The following is a 27174-nucleotide window of genomic DNA, read 5'->3' as shown; positions in this document are numbered from 1 at the left end:
ATAAGGGGTTTTGAAGTGATTTTATACGCCGGTACGTAAATTTTATTGGTGTTGGTTTTTCAACAAAAATACGAACTTCTTGGCAATCTGGCTATTAAATTCACAAACTTATTTTATAAAAATTATTTTTATTATTTTAATTAAGACTAATGAGCCTAATTAAACCCCTTAATAGACCTAAAGCCTAATTACGTATTTAATTAGTGTATTTAATATATTAAAGCACCTAAACCCCACACAATTTCTTGTCTGTTTTTCCTCTGTCTTCACTACAACAAAAATGGTTTTTTCGCAGCGCACAAATTTTCTTTCCGCAGCGTATATTGCATGCTGTAAAGTTGCAAGCTATTGAAAGTTCAAGATTATCGGGCGTACATGTGCACGCTGTTGATACAATTATGGGCATTTTGGCATTTAGCGACGGTTTGTAAACCGTCGCTAATTAGCGACGGTTTATGAACCGTCTCCGATTCAATTTAAGTGACAGTTTTATAAAACCGTGGCTAATATGCGACGGTTGAGATATATATTCCGTCGCTAAAATTTTTAGTCACTGACCTGGACTACCGTCCGTGCTTACGAAGCACGGACGCTGGTCCACGTGAGCAGCGTCCGCGCTTCGTAAGCGCGGGGATTGCCTTAGTTTTGCAAAAGTTTTTTTTTTTTACATTATTTTTGAAAAAAAATTTTAAAATTAAATTAGTTTTAAAAACCCTTCCTACATCCCTTTAATTAATTTCTTATCCTATCTTTTAATTTTTTTGGAGTGTGTGTGTATGTATTTTGGATAAATTAATAGACTAAATAAATCATCTTCCTTTCTTTATTAAGAGGTGATAATAATTTTTCTAAATTAATTGATTATTAAGAAAGGAAAATACAATTTTTATGTTTAATACTTATTAGTAATAACAATGTTTACTATATTTGACATATATTATTTCAAATTTTGATTCTGAAAATAATTTAATTTACTTTTAACGCGATAAAAGTTTAAAAGTATTAATTCAAATTAAATTAACTAAAAATCAGACATAATTAAAATCTCAAAATTTTTACAGTATTTCAACTAATACAAATCGTATAGCAATCAATTATATTCTAAAAAGGCAAACTGCAATTTTGGTTGTGTAATTTATTCAATTCGTGATATTGGTTCCCTTATTATCAAATTTTAATTTGATGACTTTATTTTCATTTTTTTTTTTTTTTTATAATTTTAGTCATTTTTCATTGGGGTTCTAACGTAGAACTACACACGTCAGCGCTGCATCGTACCGGTTTAAAGCCTAATTTTTTTTAAAAAAATAAAAAACATGAAAATTCCAGTTGCCTCCCACAGTCCCACTCACACTAAAATCATCCACCCTAATTTTTTTAAAATTAAATTAAGGAGTGTGTAAAGATTGAAACTTGGACCTAACTCAACCCCAAAAGCTAGCTCAAGGGGGAGGATTGTCCAAGCCAATATATGTCACTCAAAGGTTAATTATCTACTGGAGCGTGGAGTTTACAAATGACCCAATTTTGGGCAGAACGGGTGGCCTAATTATAGTCAGTCCAACACATAACGGTGAAACCCGGGCTCTGATACTATGTTAAAATTGGAACTTGGACCTAACTCAACCCCAAAAGCTAGCTCAAGGGGGGAGGATTGTCCAATTCCATATATACCACTCAAAGGTTAATTATCCAACCGATGTGGGACATTTAACACACCCCTCTCACGCTCAGGAATGAACATCTGGAGCGTGAAGTTTACAAATGACCCAACTGTGGGCAGAACAGGTGGCCTAATTATAGGCAGTCCAACACATAACGGTGAAACCCGGGCTCTGATACCATGTTAAGATTGGAACTTGGACCTAACTCAACCCCAAAAGCTAGCTCAAGGGAGAAGGATTGTCCAAGCCAATATATGCCACTCAAAGGTTAATTATCTAACCGATATGGGACATTTAACGGAGTGTAGGATGGGTTTGTCCCGCTTTTGGCATAGCGAGCCCATTGGAACGCTCATACGACATGCTATTATAGCCCAGTGGTTGCGGTAAAAAAATATCGGTGGCACGGGGCGCCTGCCTACTCCGCCCTGCGTAGACGGGGTGTGATACCGTTTAGAAGGATGAAGCGGATAGGGAAGTTCCAATAAGATTTTATTATTGAAAAAAAAATTATTTTGTGATTTATTTAATTTATTTCATGATCGAAATAGGTAAGGATATACGTTACACCACGATATTGTTCAAGAAATTACAAATATTCATCCTAAAAAAAACGGATCTGATGTATCATACAAGATTTGCTTTCTATTGATTCATACAGATTGGATAAAAACAATTCTTGAGTGAAGCAAGTTATGAATCGAAAAAGAAATTTTTAGATTACTACGATTTTTAATCGTGCGATGCTGATGTAAGATCCCTTACATGTTAAGAGATTACTAATTGATCGAATGTTAATTTATGAGAAGAGATTTATTTTCAAATTATTTTAGAGAATCCATTTTTTTTCCTACAAATCAACAAGTCTTGCTAGCTCATAAAATTGTAAACTATAAATTTAGTTAGAATAAAATGTAGAAAAAGACAAAAACTTGTGTGAGATGGTCTCACGGATCGTATATGTGAGACAGATCTTTTATTTGGGTCACCCATGAAAAAGTATTACTTTTTATGCTAAAAGTATTACTTTTTATTATGAAATGGGTAAAGTTGACTTGTCTCACAGATTATGATCCGTGAGACCGTCTCACATGAGACTCACTCGTAGAAAAATATATGATCAACTCTTACTATGGCAGTCACGGTCAAGTTCTTTGAACGAAGGATGAATATCGACCCACCCTTTTACATATTATATTTATAGCATGTTTCTAATTAGTTTATTGGATTGTGAAATTGAAACAAATAAAATAAAAAAGCAAGTTTCTTATTAGAAGGCCACAAATTAATCTGATTCATATTTGTAAAAAATATAATATTTTTTTAATAATATAGTATTTTTTTATAGAACGGGTTAGGCTTGTATCATAAAAATAGCGATTTTATAGTAGTTTTTGTGTTAAAAAAATATAAATTTTTTTTTTCTGACGAAAATTGTAAGGCCCGAGAATTTGAGTACCGTAATCTGAAATGATTTTGGGTATGATTACCGTAATTTGGAAGTAATCTGGAAATGATTTATTAATTAATTACGGTAAATATAGACGGAACGGATCGGACCAAAACACATGAGAAAGGTGTAGAGTGTGTGTGCAAAGAAAGAAGGGCGCACATGCGCGTTGAGGTGCGCGAGCTGTGCGCGAGCAAGACCGAACCCTTCGCGCATATGCGCGACTTTACTGCGCGCATATGCGCGGCACGTACAGTGGCTCGGGCGCATATGCGCGGGAGAGTAACGCGCATATGCGCGGCGATACCAGAACCTTGGGCGCATATGCGCCGAGACAATGCGCGCATATGCGCCGGCATGCAAAACGGGGTGGTGCCATTTGGCCTCATCGTGCAACGTGTATCTATATATATATATACATACAAACGTAAATAATCAGAAGGAAAGGAACAGAAGAAATCGAGGAAAGGGTTTGGGAAAGGAGTGGAAAATCCTTACGCCTTTTGTGAGAAATCCGTCCGTCTGATTTTAAATCCGACTTCAGTACCGAGTTCCTATCAACGTAGGCTACGACTGGACGTAAGTTTTGCTACGTTTTGACATGTTTTGAAATTAGACTATTGTCAGAATTGAATAGGATTCATATATGATGTTCTTGTCATGTTAGACATCATAGGATTGAAGTCAGATTAAAGAACGGACTGGTTATGTAATTGTTATGATTTTCGGAGTCGATGTGACTGAGAATTCATATCAGATATGTATTGTTATTGAGATTATGACTGGTATCGATATTGATTATGAGTTCTGATATTATATTTGTGATGTTTGGACTGACGGGGTTATCCAGACAGTATTGTTATGCCGTCGAAACATCAGTTGGTTGATATTGATCAGATTCGGTATTGATTTAGATTGGATTGTGATACCGTATGTCGATTGACATTAATCAGATTATGTGTTTTGATTTGAATATTAATCAGAACAGGTATTGAATTGAATTGTGTATTGATATTATACCTATTCAACTGTTATTACCAGATTGGGAATGGACCGAGATAGAGTCGGGATTTCTTCTTCTTCTTCGTCAGACCGAGAAGATAAAGGTATAAATTAATGTTGAGTTGGGATTGCACAACTCGACGGAGGTTTGACTCGAGTTTCCCTAAATCACATACTTTACCTTATTGCATTGATATTTGCATTAAGTTGATTGATGTACTTGTTCTCTTGATATTAGATGACAGGTATTAGACGAGTTATCTTGTGACAGAAGTGCCGGATAGTGGTGGTATCGCCACGGCACATTGCACGATGTCTCAAGATAGGATATTGGCGATAGAGCTACAGTCCTTGACGGTTAGGTCAGGACACTGGATGTTTGGTTATATCGAGTAATGGAATCTATTACGGAATTCGATATAGGAACACCATATTTGGTTATATCGAGTAAAGGGTATTGGAATTCTTCTATTACAGAATTCGATATAGGAATACCAGGGCACTGGTTATATCGAGTAATAGAGATTATGGTTCCATCCTTTACGGAATTCGATATAGGAATACCACATCTGGAAACCGGGATCCCTAGACTAGGATTGAGTCTAGTCTAAAACGTAGAGTCACGAGCTTGAGTGACAGTTATATTGATTGATATTGATTGATGTTGATTATGTTCCTGAATATGGTTCATGTCCTTTTATGTTCCTGATATTGGTACATATTTAGAATAGAAATTATTCTTGATACTAATCATGTTCCAGATGTTGGTCCATGTTTAGAATAGAAGTTATTCTAGATATTGAATTATGTTCCTGATTAGGGTACATGTTTAGAATATGATTTATTCTTGTTATTGATTTATATCATGATGTTGATATAGGATATGATTTTTGTTATATGCTCTTATATGATTTATATGATTGCATGAATACATGATTTATACTGGGATATTTATATCTCACCGGAGTTATCCGGCTGTTGTCTTGTTTGTATGTGTGCATGGCAACAGGTGGGCTAGAATCAGGGTCGTGAAGAGAATGAGGCTGGACTAGATAGCGTGGAGATCCGGGCTTCAGAAGCAACTTAGGATTCAGTACTGATATGTAGTTGAACCTAGTTGAATTATGGTAGATCATACAATAATTGTATATTATGTATGTTATGTAATTTGAATTTAATTACATTATGTTTCCGCTGTGTATTTTAGAAAAAAAAAAAAAATTTAGACCCTGTTTATTATGAATGATTAAATATTCCTAAAGATGATTAAGGAATGGATTAGCGTCCGGGTCCCCACAAAAATTTTCCCGAAGCAGCTTCTTGCCTGCAACTGATTAGTAATTTATTAAAAGTCAATTACGTAGATGAGGCATGTTTGGCTAGCAACTTAATTCTAATTAAGCATTATTAATCTTGCTACGACTTTTCTAGTGACATCCTCCATTGACTTAATTTTAATATATTCAAAATTAATTAATTACTTGGATCAATAGTCGCCATTTGATTAATACAAAACATAGATATAAAAACAACAACAAAAACAATAATAACAGTTGATGTATAATAATTATCTATATTAAGTAAAACAATCGAAATGTGACATTTGAGTTGTTGTATGATTTAAAAGATTTGAGTTGTATTGTTACCATCAAATATAAATTTTGACAAAATGATAAATATTTGATGTTACAATAACATTATTCCATACGTCTCAATTACATTTGCTTATCTGTTTTATCACATATATTTAATTAGAAAAGCATTGGAAAAGCAAAATTTACAAACAAATTTCCTATTTTACTTTATTTAATTCATTCAAAAAATAGTTGTATATTTTGCAAGACTTAGTTAATAAAGTATATTAATAAAAAAAATACTAAATATAAAAATTGGACTATATATTTGAGACAACTGAAAAAAAATAAAGCCTATAGAATTGGGTACAATGCACATTATTTGCAATTTTGATTTATTTCTCATCAGTTTTCATAAAAGTGTTGACGTGACGACAAACAACAACGACGAGTCACGTTAACACTTTAATTTAGTGAAAATGACTAAAATTGAACAAATTTAATATAAATTAGTGGACGAATTAATCGATAACATAGGCAAAAATGAAAATCATATAATTTATGAATCAAAATATAATTTTTTTCAAACTTTAAAAGTTGTAAACTATAAATATGTTTAGCATCAATCTCATGTTGAAATTTATAGGATCAACTCTTACTGTTGCAATTACGGCCAACTTCTTTGAGTGAATGATAATCGACCCACCGTTTTACATATTGATATTAGAGTAGATCTTTTATGAGACGGTCTCACGGATCTTTATCTGTGAGACGAGCCAACCAGGGACGTAGCCAGGAATTAAATCGAGACTGGGCTGAATGATAGCCCTACTAGCGACGGCTTTTCTAAACACCGTCGCCGATTCTTAATCGGCGACGGATTTTATTAATCCGTCGCAAATCAGCAACGGTTTTCAAAAAACCGTCGCTATATAGCGACGGTTAGAACAAAACCGTCGTAATTTTAGCGACGGATGTAGAAAAACCGTCGCTAATCCATCCGTTTTTTAACAGATTCAAAAATTTTAGCGACGGAACTGGTAAAACCGTCGCTAATCCTAAATTCTAGCCTGGGCTAAAGCCCACCACAACCTTTAACGTGGCTCCGTCCCTGGAGCCAACCCTATCGATATCCATAATAAAAAGTAATATTCTTAGCATAAAAAATAATATTTTTTCATGGATGACCCAAATAAGATATCCGACTAGTATATTGGATTTTGAATTCGAAAAAAAAGTAAAAAGAAAGACGAAAATAACCTGAAACGGCTTCTTGACTGCAACTATAGATTATAAGTCAAATCAACTAAGGCTATATATTTGGCTAACAACTGTATTTTAATCAAGCATGATTCTTGCTTTTAACGACTTTTTAATGACATTCTCCATTGACTTTCAATTTTAATATACTCAAAATTAATTTACATGGATCATAATAATATCAAGTAATGATAATAATTTAGGTGTCGTATGTAAAAAAATTAGAGATTATATCGAAATTTAAAACTTTAAAATATAATTGACGAAATAATTATTCAAATAAAATAATATTGATATCTTCAAATTTATAGTGCCTTATAATAATTTTTGAGTAAGTACACTTGTGAGACGGTCTCACAAATCTTTATCTGTTAGACGTGTCAGTCCTACTAATATTCAAAAAAAAGTAATACTCTCAGCATCAAATGTAATATTTTCTCGTGAATGAACCAAATAAGATATTAGTCTCACAAAATATGACCCGTGAGATCGTTTCACACAAATTTTTGTCATAATCTTTTGATTTTTAAATTGAAATGATATAATTAATATTGTGACCATATCATGATCATGGCAAAATGATAATGTTATAGAGATATATGAGTGTGTGGAGTAGGTAAATATGATATCAAATTATCACGATGATTTAATTATCCTTACTGGTATTTTCTCACTCGAACATCACACATAGATCATAGTTTGTCTAGTAAGATTATTTTGTTATCGTGATTTACACCATCACTAATATATATATATATATATATATATATATATATATATATATATATATATATATATATATATATATATATATATATATATATATATATATATATATATATATATATTGATAATATGCTTGGAGAAAATGTATCCCCACAAGTGTAAGAATCTTGCTTTTTTGAGAAATTTGGGTCTTAATTAATATCCCATTTGCATAAACTAATTAAGCATAAAGAGCGAATTCGGTATTTGAAATTGATTACGCGATATTTATTATTTGAGTAGGTCTCATGTGAGACCGTCTCACGGATCACAATCTGTGAGATGAGTCAATCCTACACATATTCACAATAAAAAGTAATACTCTTAGCATAAAAAAGTAATACTTTTTCATGGATTATCCAAATAAAGATCCGTCTCACATAATACGACCCGTGAAACCGTCTCACACAAGTGTTTGCCTTATTATTTTCAGTTTTAATTATGCTTAATATTTATTACTAACTTTTATGGTAAGAACTTATTAATAATTTTCATACATATTTTTATATATTTCCTATTTTTCTCATACTTATCTCTATTTTATTCCAAAACACACATGTTTTTTCCTCCTCTATTGTTTTAAAATATTTATTTATTCAAATAATTAAATTATGGTAGCACGTGATAATCAACATGCATAGTTACTAGTATATTATTACAATATAACCAAAATATTGTATAATGATATTTACATAATTTATATCGTCAGATTTTGATATTATATCACGAGATTTATATTTAATCTATCATGAATTTTATAGATAAAATTTTTGTATTGAATTTTTATGGTGTAAAAATTATTATACAATTTTTCGTTATACCTAGAGCATTACTCATATTATTTAGGTGTGGGAAAGAGATTCACTAATTTTGGTATTTTTTAGCCCTTTTTTTAAGTACCTCTTTTGGAAAATGTTTTACCTAAATAGTCTACTAAATAATTATAAAAAAAATAATACTAAATGTATATATCGTTACATCGATATTTATAACTATTATATTTATATATATATAATGATGGTGAGAATTTTTATCGTGAATATCGGTAGGGTTGACCCATCTCACAGATAAAGATTTGTGAGGCCGTCTCACAAGAGACCTACTCAATATATATGAACACTGTAATAATAATTAATAATAAAGAGAAAAAAACGAAGAGTGATTTTGAATTCCCAAAGAAAAGAAGACATTGATTTCCAAACCTAAAAAAATCCACAAATCAAATGAGAATTGTATCAATATCTGAATAAGTCATACCGGTGAAATCCCGACTGCCACCGGTTTTTACGACGTCGTCACCACCGGCGTCTGAACGTAAGAACTCGTAGAAAATATTGCTGGACTCTGCAGATGATGTGTTGAAAGCAACACTGTTTCCGTTCTTGGGCTGCGAAGCAGAAGACCCTATGGAGAGCTCCAAGTCCAGTACTGCATGTGAGGCGGCGGTAGCCTTCTCCTGCTGCGGCGACGGCTGGGAGTCCTCCGTCATGCTGCTGTTGCATTTATTATCATCATCAACCGATAACGTCAACGGCCGCAAGTGATCTTGACTTATGGCACGATCAGTCGAGTTTCTGAAGTCTAAGCAAACGTTTGTGGTGGCGGCGGACTTCAGTGGACGATGGGTTTGTGGGTCGATGCCGCTGCTGATAAGCTTGCGTTTGATGTGTGTGTTCCAGTAATTCTTGATCTCGTTGTCAGTTCTTCCGGGCAGCCTTCCGGCAATCAAAGACCATCTATACATAAAACGAATGAATAATCAAAACATTAATGAATTTTGATAATGACAGCATAAAATAAAACAAATATACATACTTGTTTCCCAGCAGACTATGAAATTTGACGATGATTTCATCTTCTTGTTGAGTGAAGTTCCCTCTCTTGAGATCAGGCCTCAGATAGTTTATCCATCTAAGTCTGCAACTTTTCCCGCACCTTAGCAATCCTATTTATACACAGTAAACAAAAATAAGATACAATTTACTGTCAAAATAATCATATAAATCTTGATTCACACACAAACTCAGACACGGTTGGAAAAACTTGTACCCGCTGCTTTGGGGAGGGAACGCCAGCAGCCTTCGCCATGAGCGTTGATGTAAGCAATAAGGCGCCGATCTTCTTCTTTAGTCCAAGCTCCTTTGTTGGTCTTACTTTTTTCACAGCAAGGGGAACGACCCATTTCTAGCTAGCTACCTACTTAATTTGTATCTTAAAATTAATGTATATATGGCTTAAGAATTGGTTTGATTTCCTTTTCTCCACTTCTACATTCTAGCCACATAATATATGTGTGTTCATAGGTAAAGAGAGGTGATGAATGAGGTGCGATTTGGTAGGTAGGTACAATAAGCGGATAGGTTGGCCTGTCCTACTTCCCCATAACAATATAAAATCATGACATATACACACGTATATATTTGAACCAAATGAAACATCAATTTTAATATAGTAAACGGGGGGTTTTTTTTTTAATTATGTTTTGTTTGTAAAACATAGGTTACTGTTGAAATTATTGAGGGATAATTTAAGGGAAAGGTTCAGTGATCTTAACCGTGGATAGTAGATAAAAAGATATCAGTCGACCTTATAGTCCGATATTTATTTCACAAAATTGACACACGAGATTGTTGGATACGAGTTTTTGTGTTTAAAATATAATTTTGATGCAATAACTTTTATTTTATTGTTTTGGCTTTTAGTTATATGTAAGTCAACAATTAGACAAACACAGAAACGATTAGTATATTAAAGTTATAAAAGTTGTCCTTGCATCACATAGCATACAAAAACTTGTGTGAGACGATCTCACGGGTTGTATTTGTGAGACGGATCTCTTATTTGGGTCATCCATGAAAAAATATTACTTTTTATGATAAGAGTATTACTTTTTATTGTGAATATCGGTAGAGTTGACCCGTCTCACAGATTAAGATCCATGAGACGGTCTCACATGATACCCACTCTATGGATCAACTAAACTTACAAAATTAGTTCCTTATCTTGATCTTATTCAGAGTTTCATTTCAAAAAATTAACATGCGAGATGGTTTGATATTAGTTTTTGTGTTTAAAATTTAAATTTGATACAATAACTTTTGTTTTATTATTTTGGCGTTTATTTATATGTAAGTTAACAATTAGACAAACACAGAAACTTTTGTAAGACGGTCTCACGAGTCAATTTTGTGAGACAAATATCTTATTGAGGACACTTATGAAAAATATTATCTTTTATGACATAAATATTACTTATTATTATAATATAGATAGAATTGACCTACCGTGAGATCGTCTCACAAAAAACATACTATTAGACAAATAGTTAGAAATTAAAATTTAATGCATCAAAACAAAAGTTTGATTAGTTAATTGATTTAAATCCAAATCGAAACAAATTAGCAAGGAGAATTGTTATTTTCTCTTATACTTATTCATAAAAACTCTCGTGAGACAATGTTTCATAAGACAGAATTCTTATCCAAATTGAATAATTATTCTTATTTTATGTCAAAATATTATTTTCCATCTAAATATTAACCGGGTCGGCTTGTTCGTACTTACTTGAATTGCCACTTGCGCTCCCTATAGGAATTGACCGGTCGGCCGGAATTTGTGGTGATTCACTATGATTATTGATTTGTATAAATAAGAACTTTGTGGAGAATAAATTCATGCAAGGATATATATGCAAAAATTTGCAGAATGTTTGATTCTGGCTATTAACTGATCTATTCATGAGACACAAAACGACATCCTAGGATCTATGTGATTGGAACTTGAGTTCGTTCACCAACCTTAATAAATGACATGTTCCCAAATGATTTTGACTCTACTACAATTTTGTTAAGGTTTGGATCAATAATAACTGGTCAAGTCCAATGATGTCATATTAACAATCAACCCATGTTATCGATATTAAAAGTTACTGCACCGACTTTTCTGTGTTATTGTTACAGGGGTCTCGATTAGTATATTAATAAAGCTATAAAAGTTGTCCTTGCATCACATATGGATCAACTAAACTTACAAAATCAGTTCCTTATCCTGTAAAAGTAGAAAAACGAGCAGTAAACAAGATCTTATTTGATCTGAACTTAACGTGAGCCCTTGCATCCTTGTTCTTCACTGGGAATTGTTTGGTTGGTGATCGTGGTTGCGGCGTTGTTTGGGATTATGCTGTGGATTCATTTGCATTTGCTGTTGCTTCTGTAAATGATAAAGAGTTTGCAGCCTCCCAATTTCTCTTTCTAGCATCTCTTGCTCCCCTGCAAACGTTTCGACGAAAATGGTACAAGTGGGATTATGAGCTAAACAAGGGAAAGAAACAGGGCCCCCGGATGTTCTTTGATCGTTAAAATTGTAAGTTAAAGAAGAAAAACTATATATTACAGTGTTTAATGATCTGCTCCTGTGATATACTCTCCAGGCGTTGCGTAAGTGCTCTATTTTCCATGATCAGGATTGCATTTTGCTGTTCAAGAAATCTAAGTTCAGCTGAGATTTGAGACCCTTCTGCCTGTTTTATCAAACATGGAGGTATGACATCAACTCTTAGCACCATCATAATGGAAAAAATAAATTATTCAAAGGCCATATACCTGTAGCATTTGCACAGTCCTTTCAAGATGAGATATGTATTGAAGTTTCCTCACCCGCGAACGATGAGCATTGTGCCTACATCATAGTGTCTCAAGATTTTGAGTACAATGGGTTGCATTCAAACTCAGACTCGATAAAAGTCATAAGTAAATAGCATCCTCGACATTCCTGAACTTGTTCACATCAGGGGAAGTTTATGAACCGTTTCAGAACTCGTGACACATTGATGTCGAAATACTTACTGTTTGGCTCGCTTTGAATCCAACTTTGATGCAGAAGGCTTAAGTTGAGAATCACTAGCTTTATCAGCTAACCCTTCAAGAGTTCGTGAACTTCTTTGCTCTCTGTTCTTCCCTACACCTATAATTCCTTCCACTTCTCCTGTCACCTGCAAGAAAATCAACCCCTCATGTTTACGGACTTGACATTCAATATAAAAAAAGGACATTTTTGATATCAGATATTAAAACGTAGATGATATGGGATTAGTCCAATACCTGATCACTTTTCTCATCCAAGGAGTTGATCTTGTTGTCAATGGAGGTGCTGTCTAAATCTTTTTGGGGTCCTAGGTTCCCAATAAATGAACTTTCATATTTTGATTTCCCTCTTACGCTAAATTTCTCAGCTGCATCACCTAAGTATGCATAAGAATCACTTGCTGATCGGCGATGACCTCTGTGAGTAAAAATTTCTGAGTCGTTGAGAAGATCGTCAAGCCAAGATGGTTGCTCCTCGAGGAAGCTCTCGGAAGAACAACGCTGGTGGGTATTCGGAGCTTCGGGATTCCTCGGCTTTCCTTTCGATTCAAATGGTGCAAAGTGAGCGTAGGTGGTGGAATCAGCAGGGATGAAAGGGAAATGTGTGCCAAGATTTGAGCTTTCCATATAATAATTCCCTGCACAAAGCCAGCCAACCTGCATGCTCCAATATATATTCCGATCAATAACCAGAAGTTACATGCCATGCACATATGTCCAAGATTCAATGAAAGTAGCTGTATATAAACATTTTCAACACATACACACGCGTACCCAATGTAATGGTGGGCAATGGCACCCACGATTTAATATATTGTTGAATTTGTATTTTCAGCTTTTGTCATTTTCACAGGGAGAGGAAATTAAGGAGCATCCCCATTCAACGCAAACAAATGAAGATACAGGGCTCCGTTCATTCATCTCTCCGTGTGCGTGTTTCTTACGTGATTGGTCTCCCTACACCCTCTCTCACCTGCATGCACGCCTACACCACTAATATCTTTGCAACCAAATATAGTTACATATTATATATAGAGAGCGAGAAACGAACGAGTGTCCGAAATTTTGGATGTCAATATCAGCACATGGCCACATCTCAGTTTGCACACATCGTTCGGCATAAGAACATCCTTTCTGTTTAGTCATCGTCCTCGGTCGACTTCTCTTGTTGCGGCAGGGACAACGCCGAAAGGAAGGCAATTCAATTCAGATCGACCACAAAATCTTTGAAAACAGTCCTAACTCCTAAGTTATGGCTTTAAGAAAAACTAAGATCTTGCACTGGTATATTTTTAAATTTTACATAAATAATGAAATCTTGATAAAATTATATTGATTAATTGGCACCCATTTATGACAAGATATACATTGATATTAAATGGTGGCGTGCCACGCAAACATTTTTTTTTATATAATTTCAGTATTTTTCGATGTTATGTTAATAATTTTCGTATACTTTAACACTCTGACCATCCAACTAAATATGACTTACTTAAACCAAAATTTTGAAAACTTTGTGGACCAAAAAAGTTATTTTGCCCACATTAAATATCACTAATTTGACAATTAAATATGTTTGAAAAACAATGCTTTAAAATTAGTAAAACAAGAGTTGCAGTTTCTTCACTAAAATTAGCCAAAGACAATGTTGAAAAAGCTAATCGTTAACTTTTTGATTTATTAGAAATTTTCAATGGAATAAAAATTTAGATAAAATAGAAACTGTTAATGTTTTTTTTTTGTTGTTAGGAATGAGTTTTCATGTATATTAATTTAGCCATTTCATTTGACCATGTGCTAATTAAATGAACTTCAATATTTATTCATATCCAACATGGCCTTAAATTCGTCCATTTATTTAATCTTTTCATTTAATTTAATTTTTTTTATATGTGTAACACGAAATTTTTCGAAAGGGAAAAAATTATTTTGATTCAACTTTTGGATAAAAATAAACAAATCAAATCGATCTAAATCAATTATATTAAATAGTATTCGGGTTTCGTTTTTTGCAACGGAAAATCACAAACAAGGAAAAAATAAAAGTAAAATGAAAAAAAAAATACAAAAACCAATATATTAAAGAGTATCAAGAAATAAGTTCAATCAACTCAAAAGGTTAAACATAAGTCCTTAAAAAAATTTATTATTCATTTGTTATTTTGAAAACATGGAAAAAAAAAATAACTATACACCGACAATTTCTGCATTCAAGATTCATAATAATATTGATGCCTCGAAAATTAAATATACATTAATGGGAGAATTAATAAATGATTAATTCTGTTTAATTATAGTTAGTTTTATTATTTTGATTAAATTACTCACGTCTTATTGAATGACCAAATTAATCAAAAAATAATTTTAAGGTATATATAATGAATAAATAATCTATAATTAATTTTGAATTTAAAATATTAATTTAATAACTAAATTAAAGTGAAATATCAATATTAGATTTGATAATCCAAAGAAGTAAGCATGTTCATAGATACAGAGAAAAGATTCAATGCCAAAATTACAGCCTTATATATATACTTGCACTTCAATTCTCAATCCCATTCAACGAAAAAATGAATATTATCATAAATATCAGTCCATGTGAAAAGGAAGTTTGCCAAGTTTGTGCAATACTTTAGTTGCTGCCTCTGCTCAAGGACTTATTTATGAAGCTCCTGATTGTACAAATCTCAAAGAAGAGAATCTGATCTGGCTGGTAATCTCTTGAAGAAATTGACGGGTGTTGATGGCATCGTGCGTCGAAATCGGGGATGGCGCAGAGTGTAAAGCCCAAACAGCACTGCCACTACTTGGAATGGAGTGACATACAGAAACACAGCGCTGATCAATGCAAACAATATGATAATGGCAGTGGCCCTAGGATCTCTCCAGCTCAGTATGCTGAGCATCCTCTCCCCTTGTGTTGCTAGATCTCCTATCACGGTCTGAACTCTTCCTGCCACGCTTCGCAACCTGTCGTACCTCATCCTCACCAGGTCAGTAGGCTGAGAACTTGGGAACGTGTCGAATTCCTCGTACAGTTCATCCGGATGAGCGTTCTCTGCTTGAGAAAGTCGAGCGTCCATGTGGGGCGGAAGCCTAGGCCTATACCGGTAGTTCCACAGGCCAATGACGAAAAGGTAGAGGAAGATTGTGGACAAGATCAACTCCGGATAGCATACAAGTATCAAGAACAGAATGTGCACGAGGATTGTTCTCAGCGGGTTTTTCCAGAAGCAAATGCCATCAAACCATTTGTAGACGTATGTGACACCAGATAGAAGAGACCATATGCGGTAGAAATTGGCTTTGCTTCTCCTTAGGCTCCACATGTGGTAATCCACATCCAGCATATACTCGACTATCTCTCTTCGGAGGGGTGGCTCTGCCCGGGATAGTTTTGCTGCCACTATTTGCATAGCCTGGCGGCGCAGCCAGTCGATGTGCCTGACGGATATGGGCTGAACGTAATGCATCTTTGGGAGCAAGGGCTTCCCGTATTGTGTCACCATGTTCACCCAGGCTGTGCAGGAGAAACGTATTGCCAACTGTAGTTCCCCATGTTTCATCAAACCAGAGGGAGAAAAAACCAGTAGTGGATAGAAATGTGTGTAAATTCGATCTGTTTCTAAGGTTGAAAGCCTGATTCTAACCTTTCCAATTCTCTGGTCACTTGCATCGTCTTTCCCATTGATGTGACAATTGTCAAAAACGCCAATCGTGATCACGGTACAAGGATCGTGAACTTCCCAAGTATACTGCTCGTTCCAACGAGGATGCAGAGAATCAAGAAGAGTTCTGGTTCGGACCCATTTGTTCCCATACTTTGCTACGCAATAAGCATCTGTCAATTTACCATCTCTGCTCTTCATTGGTTGCAGATTTCGAGCACTTAAAATACCAACTTCAAGAATTCCAATGCTATGTTTTCTCAGATGCTTGGATGACGGCTGAAGGTCGCTGCTAAAATGTGTGGACTCATCAAGAACATGGTAACCAGAATCTAAGCAGAGTCGAAGAAGAATCCTGCTCGCGAATTTCACCTCTTTTCTCTTCTCCAGAGTTTCCTCTGCCACAGAAGGCATGAAGAGAGCATACCATCGAGGATCCAGCATCTTCGCAGTTTCAAATCTCTGCGGAACCTCCCTAATAGGTATGACAATCTTTCCGATAACTTCATCCTTGCCCGGTCCAATTCTTTCTTCCACACTGATTACAATATACTCATCAAAAGGCTCAGATGCTACAAACATAAGTTCTTCGTTCCACTCCGGATTAATGTGCCTCATTGGGGAAGGCCTGGTGAGCCTTAACTGATGCCCAAGCTGCACCTTCACATATGTTTCCAGGGGTCGGCTTCTATCCGAGGGAATAAGATCCTGGGCAGCGATTATATGGACTCGGAGGTAATACAATTTCGGGGAGAAATACACTTTCGATCGTGTACTGGCAAGACTTTGCTGGTTTAAGCTGTGAGCGTCAGAATGCCAAGCATCAGGGAAGGCTTCATCAGCTTGTGTTCCCATCCAAACTGCAAGCATGATCTCCCCATGATTGATCTTATCCCCTTTCTTGCCCACCAATCTGTACCACTGAGGAGCCAGAGGACTATCAGGCGGCACTCTTTGAGGGATTTCAACAATATCAAACAAGACTATACCCACAAAATCATCCTTCACAAGATCCTTCGCCTTCACAGTGATTTCAATCAAATTGCTTTGCAGTCTCTCCCTTGAAAACGCAAATACATGTTTCCACACCGGATTCTGATTCTTCTCGAAGTGCCTGGTCACCCCTTTGTAGTTCCCAACTTTCACCTCGACGTATGGATTGAGACTCCCAGTTATGTCCATCAATGGAAGATCCCTAGCTTTTACGACGCTCACATACAAGAAATGCATCTGCTCGACCAAATCGTAAGTGCTTGCAGTCTTGTCCCTTCCCCAGTACCCCATTCTCGCAGCCACAGGAGGCCTAGTCTCCACCACAGCATACTCAGGTTTCTGCCCCGGAAATTGCATCTGCATCACACTGGCTGATGGAACCGGTCCAGCCTTAGTAAAGTCGCTCCGTGTTTCAACAAATGCGGGCTTTTCAGCCGGCGGTGGAGGAGGGCCACTGCCATGGGAACCGGTCCCTACGGAGTAAAAAGTCCTTACTTCCTTTTTCTTCTTGTTTTTCTCGTAATTTTCCATGTATTGATACTCATCATCGAACTTATTGGTATTGACCTCCTGCAATGATGTAGCAGTACTTTCTGCGGCCTTAGCATAACTATGATCGTCATTACGATGATGCTGGTGATGATGATGATTTTCCACACCATTCACGTGCTGCAAAACTTCCTCCACGGGATCGAATGACTTAGATTCTTGTATCACTGCGCGTATTTTCAGAGCAATATCACCCTTTACACGAGAAAAGAGACCTCTTTTATCAAGCGGGTACCTCTGAACAACGGACTCCTCCTCGGAAAATGGAACGGACATGCCGGAAATCCGAACCCTTCCAAGAAAATTTTTGTGGTGTCCGTGTTTGCTATCATTGTACACAGACACCTCTATCGTCTCATCAGACAAATCTCTAGGATTTTTAACATGGAACACCAGCTTCTCATTCCAAAAAGGATTGAGATCTTTGAACTTCGTGGCGGTCCTCTGGCGCTGCCCCTGAAATTCTACTTCCACAAACGGACTCGAGCTCCCTTGTCCATCTTTAGGCATCAGATCGACAGAATCAAGAACTTCGACAACAAGTTTTGCCATCGAAGAGGTAAAATGATAGAGAAGAGAGAGAAGAGAGATACGGGAAGGGGGTGGATAAAATAGCAAGCTGTGTGTGTGTATTTTGGAGGAAGAAGACGAAGCTGAAACATGCATACCTACGCACTCGGTAGAACTAAAGGCAGCTTTTTCTTGAACGATACAGGACGAATCATGACACGTCATCTCTCCTTCGGAACCCACCTTCACGGCAGACCTCAAAAGCATGCAGTAGCAGCCCTCCCTGGTGATTTCGCGGCCCCACCAAAACGAGGGTCATGTCTATAGAAAGAATGTTCTTATACCAATACCAACGTTAAGATCTGGACAGAATTTTAAGAATCATATGTATGAATTTAGATAATTTATCTATTTGAGCTACTTTATTAGATTGAATTAGATTTATTTATCAATCTTAACATGATATCAGAACTCGAATTTATCTTTATATGTTGAACTATTCATAATTGAGTCATTCGTTAATGTTTCTTGTTGTCCATGATAAGTGAACATATGACTTTAAAAAATCTGATCTTTACCACATGAGACTTAGGCTAATCAGTATTACCACAACTATCTCTGTGGGCCCCTATACCCACAGTATATTCATATCTCATTTTTTTGAAAGTCGTTCGTTGTAAATTTCGACTCCTTGAATTCTCAAGACATTGACAGAACTTTCAACTTAAATTACAGACGACCTTCCTATCTTCTCGTTTTCAAGTTTTTTGAAACAGTTCACACTGTGATTTGTTCGTGATGGGTTTTATGTTTTTAACAATAGTACATAAATATGATATATCGGAGACGACTATTTTCTTTTTTTTTTAAAAAAATACACACTTTTTCTAAATAATAATTCAAGAAAAGATTGTACGGTATTTTCATGGACTTGTGGGACAGTCTGAAACCATTAAAAACGTTGAATGGCTATTTCTCTTCCTTTAGTTGGATGGGATTTCGTTGTCAGGTGGTGGAACCGTGGAATAGACATTGTTTTCATTGCAAATCAATCTCGAGTATTTTTTACTCTCTTTCTGCTAAAATAGTTTCACACATTAATTGACGATTAATTTGTTTCGGAAACTGAAATAGTGGAAATTTAATAATGAATATAATATTTTATTTTATCCATAATTTTTTAAATAAATTAATTTTAAAAATGTATTTATTTATGCAATCATTTTAAGAATATATTACTAATTGTTATGTCCAATAAATATTCTTTGAAGCTCATGAGCAATAGTCCAACAAAAAAAAGCCCAGCCCAGGAGAATAGCGGTTGGCTCAGGGAAAAGCACGATGCACTATTACACGACGTGGAAATCGTGGAGAGATCGTGGAATGTGGCTGAAACTCCCTCGTGAAGGGTGACAAAAGCAAAAAGATAATAAAAAAAAGCCCCGACAAAAATCAACATCAAAGCTCTGCAGAATTCTTTATCAATTTTATGTTTGTTCATGTCAATTTCTAGTTCTAGTAGCAAAGTATTCCAAATATTTCATATGTTCATCAATTTTCTTTGTAAAAATATTGGTCAAGTTCATAGCAACATAATGATACTTGATATTGTTAATGGATTCCTCCTATAATTTTGTCATATTCTTCATTCTGTGTTTACGTTTTTGAGCCATTTCGAAAGAACTATAACTAACGGTCAAATCGAGACTCGCAACGCTTAACAAAAAAGTCAAATCATTCCATATTTGACACGTTCACGTGCTTGGCACGCCCCGCAATTTTCTTGAGAAACACTAATTAATAATTAATATATGATTAAAAAATTTTAGTAATCATAATATAATAAACAAAAATAATTAATCAATTTAAAATCATATCAAACATCATAAAATTTATCACAATATGTTATTTATTTTTATTTTTCATTTTATAATAATTTTTAGTATATATTATTTACTTGTTTTATCGATCAAACTATCTTTAAATGATTTCTAAGTATAATGCTGACATCATTAGTAAATAATTATGTTGAAAATTATTTTGATGTCTCAATAGTAACACGCGGCATAACCTTGGTGGCCGAAACTTTATCCATTCTACGTTCCAAGCATCGGACAATTTTCGCTTCATTTTTTCACTTTGATCCGAAAAAGGTAATTTCCCATTTTCAAGGCAGTCTTTTTAGAAATATCATGTGTTTCTCAAAAAGTGTAAGGCTGAGTTTAAATTATCATGAAAGTGAATATTTAGTTCACAAAACTCTTATTATATCGTTTTATGAACAAATTTGATTAGAAATATTTTTTATCCGACTCGATCTATAAAAAAATATTATTTTTTATGTCAAAAATATTTTTTTTATTCCAAATGTCGATAAGAGTGACTATCTCACGAATACGAATTTATGAGAATGTATGTGTCAAATTTTGGCCAATTGGTAGAGAGGGTACTGCGAAACGTGAAGGCACATGTGTTATTATATGTAAAAGTTTGGCGGACTCTAGTCTAATATACACTAGTCATCGAAGCACACGCGTTGCGTGTGTCATGAATATATGAGTCTAATATAATAAACCTTTATGATTTTACAATATCATGACAGTAAAATTTTTTTTACTTGATCCATGAGAAGCAAGAGATCCCAAATCTTAAATATATATTTTTAAAAAACATACGACAAACATAGCACGATCATCAAATTCCTAAAATGTATTTTTTAAAAACACAGAGGCCAATCAAATAAACTTAATCAAGCAAAAAAAAAAAATCGAGAATTCAGATAACAAACCTTCACTAATCCTTCTTTTTGAGAGCCATAAGCAGAAACCGAAGAAAAAATAAGAATAAAAAGAATATTTAAGGAAGAGGGGACGGGAAAAAGGAGGGAAATGAGAGAGACTTTGTGTGATTGGGTGGTTGTTGTGTGGAACAGTTTGTTGGAGATAGAGATTGATTTTGATAGAGAGATTTTTGAGATGAATGAAAAGGGCAAAATGGTCAATACAAAAGTTGGTGTCCGCAAGACAGTTTTTATGTACATCTCATTCTTGATAAAATAGTAGAGATAAGCTATAACCATTCGATTTTCTCAATTATTTGTTGTTGCCACTAACAAAATTCCCTGCCACGGCTATTTTCCTCGTCTTTGATACATTTATATATTTTTATTTTATTTACCAAGAATCTATTAAAAACAGTGAACCATCGACCCTTAAAAAAAGCAAAAAATAAAAAAAAAAATTACCAAGCTGTTTATTCTGGTTGACTGTACTAGTCTCTAGTTAATACTTAATACTGGTAGATGGGGAAAAAATTATAATCAAAGCCTAGCTAATTCCAAATAATTCGCCAAGACCACATAATTGATACAAACGAAAATCACAACTTTTGATATGTTGCGCATCTCCTGTACAAATTTATGAATATCGATGAGATGACATTCAATTATTGGATTTAAGTGTCGTATCATCGGTACTCATATAAGTGCGCACGATGAGTGTCAAGTATATCAAATTATACACACTCACATAATAAATCCAACAGACGAGTGTCACCTCATCGGTGTACACTTAATGTACAACATATCAACTTACATAATTATTTTATGATAGAAGAATAAGATCCATGCACATATATTCAATGTTTTATATTTTGATAATTCAAATTAAAAGTTGGTGTCCATTTAAAAATCACACTAAAGCGAGAGTCATAAAGTAAAGTTGGAGCTAAAATATTAAATATTGCATTAATTAACCAAAAGTTCAGTTACAAGGAATACTATTTCGCATCACCTACATTTTTTGTCCCGAAAATTAAAGAAACAGTACAAATTGGATTGGACTAATCCCTTTCACTTAGAGGTAGTACTATGATTAGTTGAGGTGACAAGTAAGTACTACATATTAAAATTAGGTACAAATTAATCTATATATATATATAAAAGCAGAGTTTTTGCCAAAAATAGTAATTTCCCGCCAAAATGTCATTTCTAAAAAAGGAAAGATTTATCATCAATATTGACATACGTGCACTGCAATAAATGACCGCTTCAATTATTGTCTGCATTGATTATATCAATTCATTTAATTCAATTTCGAATTTAATTAATTTTTATATTAATTCAAATGTAATATATGTATTATATATTTTTTATTTTTTTACTCAAATTAAAACTAAATTATATTGAAAAAATAAACTATATTAAAAAAATTTGCATTAATTATATCAATTAGTTTAAGTAAAAACTGTATAAATAAATTTAAAATAAAAATTATTGCAATGTTCAGTATCACTCATGAGGTAAATCATCCAAAAATAATTTTTTCTATTTTAAGTAATTTACTGCCCAAATTAATTACTAAAAAGAAATACAATATTTAATTAGTTTATTTAGATTTTCTAAAAATAAAATTGGTTGAGTGTTAAAATTATATATATATATCTATATCTATATATATATAAAAGCTGAGTTGTGCTTAACATAGCAAGTTCCCGCCAAAATGACAATGCTAAAAAAAGAAAGATATAAATATAATAAATCTCGAAATGGGTGTAATGCAATAAATGATAACTTCAATTATTATTTGCATTGATTATATCAATTATTTTCTAATTCAAATTTGAATTTTATTATTTTTATATCAATTTAAATGTAACTTATTATTTTCATTACCAAGAGGCTACAAATTTTTTCCATATATTTTATTTTTTTGATATAGATGTATTATTTATATTTTTTTTATTTTATGTGGTTCACACATATATGAAATAATCAAGCGTCCGATCATGAAAAAGAGTGAAAAATATTCTCAAATAATGTCATATATATATAAACATAGTTTTTGTTCTATTTAAAAAGTTTCCGCCAACACTAATATGCTATAAAAGAAAAATGATAATTATTAATATATGAATATTTGAAACAAATAAGAAATAAATATGTATTGAAATGTGATTTTTTTAAATTTTTAAAATTTAAATTTAAATTTGATGTTTTTTGAAAAGATAAACTACATTTAAGTATTTGCATTGATTATATCATTCTATTTTATTTCAATTATGTTTTTAAGTTGTGTGTTATTTTTATAGAGTTAATTTTTACTACTTTATATCATATTAAATAAAATATCAAATTTTAATATAATATTAAGTTTTCAACTATTTTAAAAATTGTCATTAATTTTTGGTATATTAACTACCTGTGAAATGTTATTATTATTATATATCTTAATAGAATTTTATTATATGTATCTTAATAAAAATTTAATTTAAATATTTTTAATATTTTCAAAAATTAAATAAATTTATTCATCTAAATAAGTGACATAAAAATTTAATTTTCAAAAAATTATTTATTTATTATTTAAAATTTTGATAAACAAATAATATATGATTTTTTAAATATTTTTATTTTTTATTTATTAATAACAGTTTCACTTAAACAAAATAAATAAGTCAATTTAATGACAGAATATTGTTTTCATCATTTGAGTGTTATCTCAAATGACATAAATATTTTGATATGATAACTTTTTATAATAATATTTAAAATTTAAATATATTCATTATATTATATTAAGTATTTTAAATAATTATTAAAACATTAATACTTACTAATTTTAATCATTAATTATATAAATCAACACTCCGTGCATCGCACGGGTGAAATGCTAGTAATTATATGAGACACACTTCGAACAGTACGTCATGAAGATGAACCAACATGAAAGTGATTGTTATTTGTTAATATTGTTATTCTATATCGACGTATTTTTATTTTAAAATACTGATGTGGTTTTAAAATATTAATGTGATATTATATACAATGTCCTATTATATTATATAAAGGTACATTGGTATCACGTGGAAATGATTAAAATTACAAAATAATAGAGACCAAGCTTTAGTTCAAATGATCTCATCCTCTTTCTCTTGTATAGTGGCTCGGGTTCGAGCCCTCTCCCACCCATAGTTTAGAAATTATAAAAAAAATTACAAAATAATATTCAAAATTTGATAATATAAATTACTAAGATCGCATAATATATACGTAGAGGCTGCTGTATGGGTTGTGCATATAGACATAGTTAGGTACACATGATAGGATAAACATGTGATATATAATATAAGGATAAGTTAAAGATAAATAATATGTAGGATATTATATTTAATGTTTGATATGATTTTAATAAGAGTGATTAAATTTATATATTAGATTGTAATGACAAAATTAAACTTATCATAATAAATTTTATAATTTCAAAGTTGTTGCTTGAGTTCATATTTTTTACCCGTTCATGCGCCGATAGTCCTTGCATGATTTATTTATTTTTACCTAATTTTATATATTATATAATATGATAATTGAGCTCTTGATTTTGTGAGTCAAGTCAAATATCAATTTTTAAGGTTAATCGAGTGATACTAATAATTTTATAGAGATTTATAAAAATTATTTATATAATTATCTCGAATTCATTTATATAATTATCATATTATATAATATATAAAAATATTTATTTGATTTTAATTTCTAACTACTAGCATAGATTTATAAAAATTATTTATAAATTGAGGGTAGTTAAGTCATTTGTAGTGTATTTTATCATCAAACTAAAATTATCACACATAATACAAGGGACATTTTATCCTTCTAAAAAATTATTTATCAATGGCTAATGATAATATCATTGGCTTTTTAAAAAAGTACCAAACATGAGATAAGGAGGATTATTTATCAATCACTCCTTTATACCATGTACCAAACTATGTCATACAGATAATGAAGTTTGGTAGTCTTGAAGATGGTGACGAAATTATATTAATTAAGGCTACGTTTGGTTGGAAGGATATGATAAACTAATGATTAGTACGTAAATGATAAAGAAAATGATTGTGGTAGGATTGTAATATATGGTGTAAAATAATATTAAGTTTGGTACGATTTTTAAGTGTAGGATAATTTTGAATTTTTTGATGAAGAGACGAAATTGCCCTTCTCCTTCGCGACGACGATAGTGGCGGCGGCGGCCGGTCGGAAACGGTCTCCTTCCTGCCGGAAAATTAGCGACGGCTTCTGAAAACCCGTCGCTAATAGCGGCGGTTTTTGAGAAACCGTCGCCGATCTTGTGAAACCGTCGCTAATTTGACATTTAGCGACGGTTTATTAGTGCATGAAACCGTCGCCGATCTTTAGAAACCGTCGCCGATCTTTTTTGAGAAACCGTCGCTAATTTGACATTTAGCGACGGTTTATAAAACAATCATTGCTATTTGCGAAGGATTTTTACAAACTGTCGCTAAGCGATTTTCTTTAGAAGAAATAGACTCACCCACTTGCAATTTTTTTATTCACGGTAAGGGCTATTATGGTCATTTCTTTTTTCAGCCCACTCGGATAAAACTAATCCACCCTGAAAGCATGGATACATTTGCCCAGGTAAACAGTGAAATTGTCCTACAATTACTCAATCTCAAATTTATAAATGGAACCAAACATAAGATTATCTAACAATCCAAACTTAATCACACTTATCAAACTGGGCCTAAGAGTTGAATATTAGATTGTGTACCCCAAAACAACAACTATTAGATGTAACATCTTTCGTAGAAATAAATTTACGGGAGCATGACAACATTTTTAACTCGTAAATAATTTTTTGATGAAAGATTCTCTTTCCAAAGGGAAGAATACGAAATTATAGGAACGAACGTTTGTTATTTTATCAAAAGTTACAGTTGGTAGTAATAGTGCATCTCAATTCTATCAAAATGTATATCAGCTCAAGCACGACGTTTCAATTATTTTATTTAGCTGAGACAATTATTGAATCCAACACTCTCTCTCTATAATTGCACTTGTTGCAATCGTGCAATCAATCGAAATCGAACCAATGACATTAGCTTTGATACTAATTGTAGAACGAGTGTTTGTCGTTTTACCAAAACCTACAAGCTGGTGATAGCAGTGGAACTCAAATATTTTAAATCATACAACAGTTCATGCAACACGTTTCGATTGCTCTACCTAACCTACACAATTATTGTATATAACATAAAACAAATAATTACTCATATATGTATTTATATATATGTGCTGGATATATTGCTTCTAAAGTAGTAATTAATTATTACATTGTGTGAATATATTATAGGATGATGGTGGGGGCCGTAAGTTCAAAGAATCAGTGAAAGCCTTTCAAAAGCATAATTAGTAAATAATTACGAACCAACAAAGAGTAGGACAAGATCATTATTATTATTGATTTATGTTCAAACAATAAGACGATATATATAATAAAAAGCAAGGAAAATGCCTCGCATGGACGTCTTGTCCTAGTGGCAAAACCCTTTCTCCGGTCAGACAGAGATGTCGGGATTCGAACACCGAAGATTCGAAGACAGCAAAACAACTTCCCAAATTGTAATAAAAAACCAAGACCGGATTACAAATGTAAAGTAATTTAGTATATAAATGACAAGGGAATCTAAGTAAATTTAAAAGGGGCCGGAGAGAGAGGCATGTGGTATACGTAGATATTTTTTGTTTTCTTGCATCCACTGATTTCACATGCCAACAGCACCATCCAAGCTAAAATCCGAAAAATGATCATTTGTGATATCCGGAGGCGGAGGCTCGGGTCATGTGTATCAGATGATCTCATGTTATGGATCATGTTATCATGTTATGAGAAGTTTTGAACCAATCTGACAGATAACCGGGTAAATAAATGCCGAGACATCATCTCACACCCATTTTCACCCGATAACATCAATCATGTTAACTCAAAGGCTTAAAGACGAAGCAAAATAAGGCTAGAAGACAAAGTTTGTATGGTTATTAAAATAATGCACAATAATGGGGGCACGATGCTT

The 27174-nt window shown here is 33.2% G+C and overlaps 3 protein-coding genes across 3 annotated transcripts; all 3 read right to left on the bottom strand.

Moving 5' to 3' along the window:
• Positions 1 to 8895: 8895 nt before the first annotated feature.
• LOC140831642 (transcription repressor MYB6-like) lies at positions 8896 to 10032 on the bottom strand. The gene is made up of 3 exons (XM_073195386.1): positions 9765 to 10032; positions 9531 to 9660; positions 8896 to 9451 (listed from the first exon to the last, which is right to left on the bottom strand). The coding sequence occupies exons 1-3, from the start codon at positions 9895 to 9897 to the stop codon at positions 8935 to 8937; spliced, it is 780 nt and encodes a 259-aa protein (XP_073051487.1). The 5' UTR covers positions 9898 to 10032; the 3' UTR covers positions 8896 to 8934.
• A 1560-nt stretch (positions 10033 to 11592) lies between these two features.
• On the bottom strand, positions 11593 to 13552 carry LOC140831641 (uncharacterized protein At4g06598-like). The gene is made up of 6 exons (XM_073195385.1): positions 13352 to 13552; positions 12815 to 13234; positions 12560 to 12705; positions 12317 to 12392; positions 12108 to 12234; positions 11593 to 11983 (listed from the first exon to the last, which is right to left on the bottom strand). The coding sequence occupies exons 2-6, from the start codon at positions 13202 to 13204 to the stop codon at positions 11841 to 11843; spliced, it is 882 nt and encodes a 293-aa protein (XP_073051486.1). The 5' UTR covers positions 13205 to 13234; positions 13352 to 13552; the 3' UTR covers positions 11593 to 11840.
• Positions 13553 to 15163: 1611 nt separating this feature from the next.
• On the bottom strand, positions 15164 to 18624 carry LOC140832522 (FT-interacting protein 7-like). The gene is made up of 2 exons (XM_073196597.1): positions 18459 to 18624; positions 15164 to 18290 (listed from the first exon to the last, which is right to left on the bottom strand). The coding sequence occupies exons 1-2, from the start codon at positions 18565 to 18567 to the stop codon at positions 15268 to 15270; spliced, it is 3132 nt and encodes a 1043-aa protein (XP_073052698.1). The 5' UTR covers positions 18568 to 18624; the 3' UTR covers positions 15164 to 15267.
• Positions 18625 to 27174: the final 8550 nt, after the last annotated feature.

This window comes from Primulina eburnea, chromosome 5 (assembly GCF_022965805.1).
Source record: "Primulina eburnea isolate SZY01 chromosome 5, ASM2296580v1, whole genome shotgun sequence".
In the NCBI taxonomy this organism is placed as follows: domain Eukaryota; kingdom Viridiplantae; phylum Streptophyta; class Magnoliopsida; order Lamiales; family Gesneriaceae; genus Primulina; species Primulina eburnea.
This window is presented reverse-complemented; position numbering and strand designations above follow the sequence as displayed.

What these genes read in the sequence shown, in the direction of transcription:
- LOC140831642 (XM_073195386.1), bottom strand. Translation starts at nt 9,897, where the DNA reads ATGGGTCGTTCCCCTTGCTGTGAAAAAAGTAAGACCAACAAAGGAGCT. An exon ending in TTCCCTCCCCAAAGCAGCGG is followed by an intron (nt 9,661 to 9,764) that starts GTACAAGTTTTT and finishes GTGTATAAATAG; the next exon opens with GATTGCTAAGGTGCGGGAAA. An exon ending in CATAGTCTGCTGGGAAACAA is followed by an intron (nt 9,452 to 9,530) that starts GTATGTATATTT and finishes TTTTATGTATAG; the next exon opens with ATGGTCTTTGATTGCCGGAA.
- LOC140832522 (XM_073196597.1), bottom strand. Translation starts at nt 18,567, where the DNA reads ATGCTTTTGAGGTCTGCCGTGAAGGTGGGTTCCGAAGGAGAGATGACG. An exon ending in TAGTTCTACCGAGTGCGTAG is followed by an intron (nt 18,291 to 18,458) that starts GTATGCATGTTT and finishes TGATGCCTAAAG; the next exon opens with ATGGACAAGGGAGCTCGAGT.
- LOC140831641 (XM_073195385.1), bottom strand. Translation starts at nt 13,204, where the DNA reads ATGGAAAGCTCAAATCTTGGCACACATTTCCCTTTCATCCCTGCTGAT. An exon ending in TGGATGAGAAAAGTGATCAG is followed by an intron (nt 12,706 to 12,814) that starts GTATTGGACTAA and finishes ATTTTCTTGCAG; the next exon opens with GTGACAGGAGAAGTGGAAGG. An exon ending in GATTCAAAGCGAGCCAAACA is followed by an intron (nt 12,393 to 12,559) that starts GTAAGTATTTCG and finishes ACTATGATGTAG; the next exon opens with GCACAATGCTCATCGTTCGC.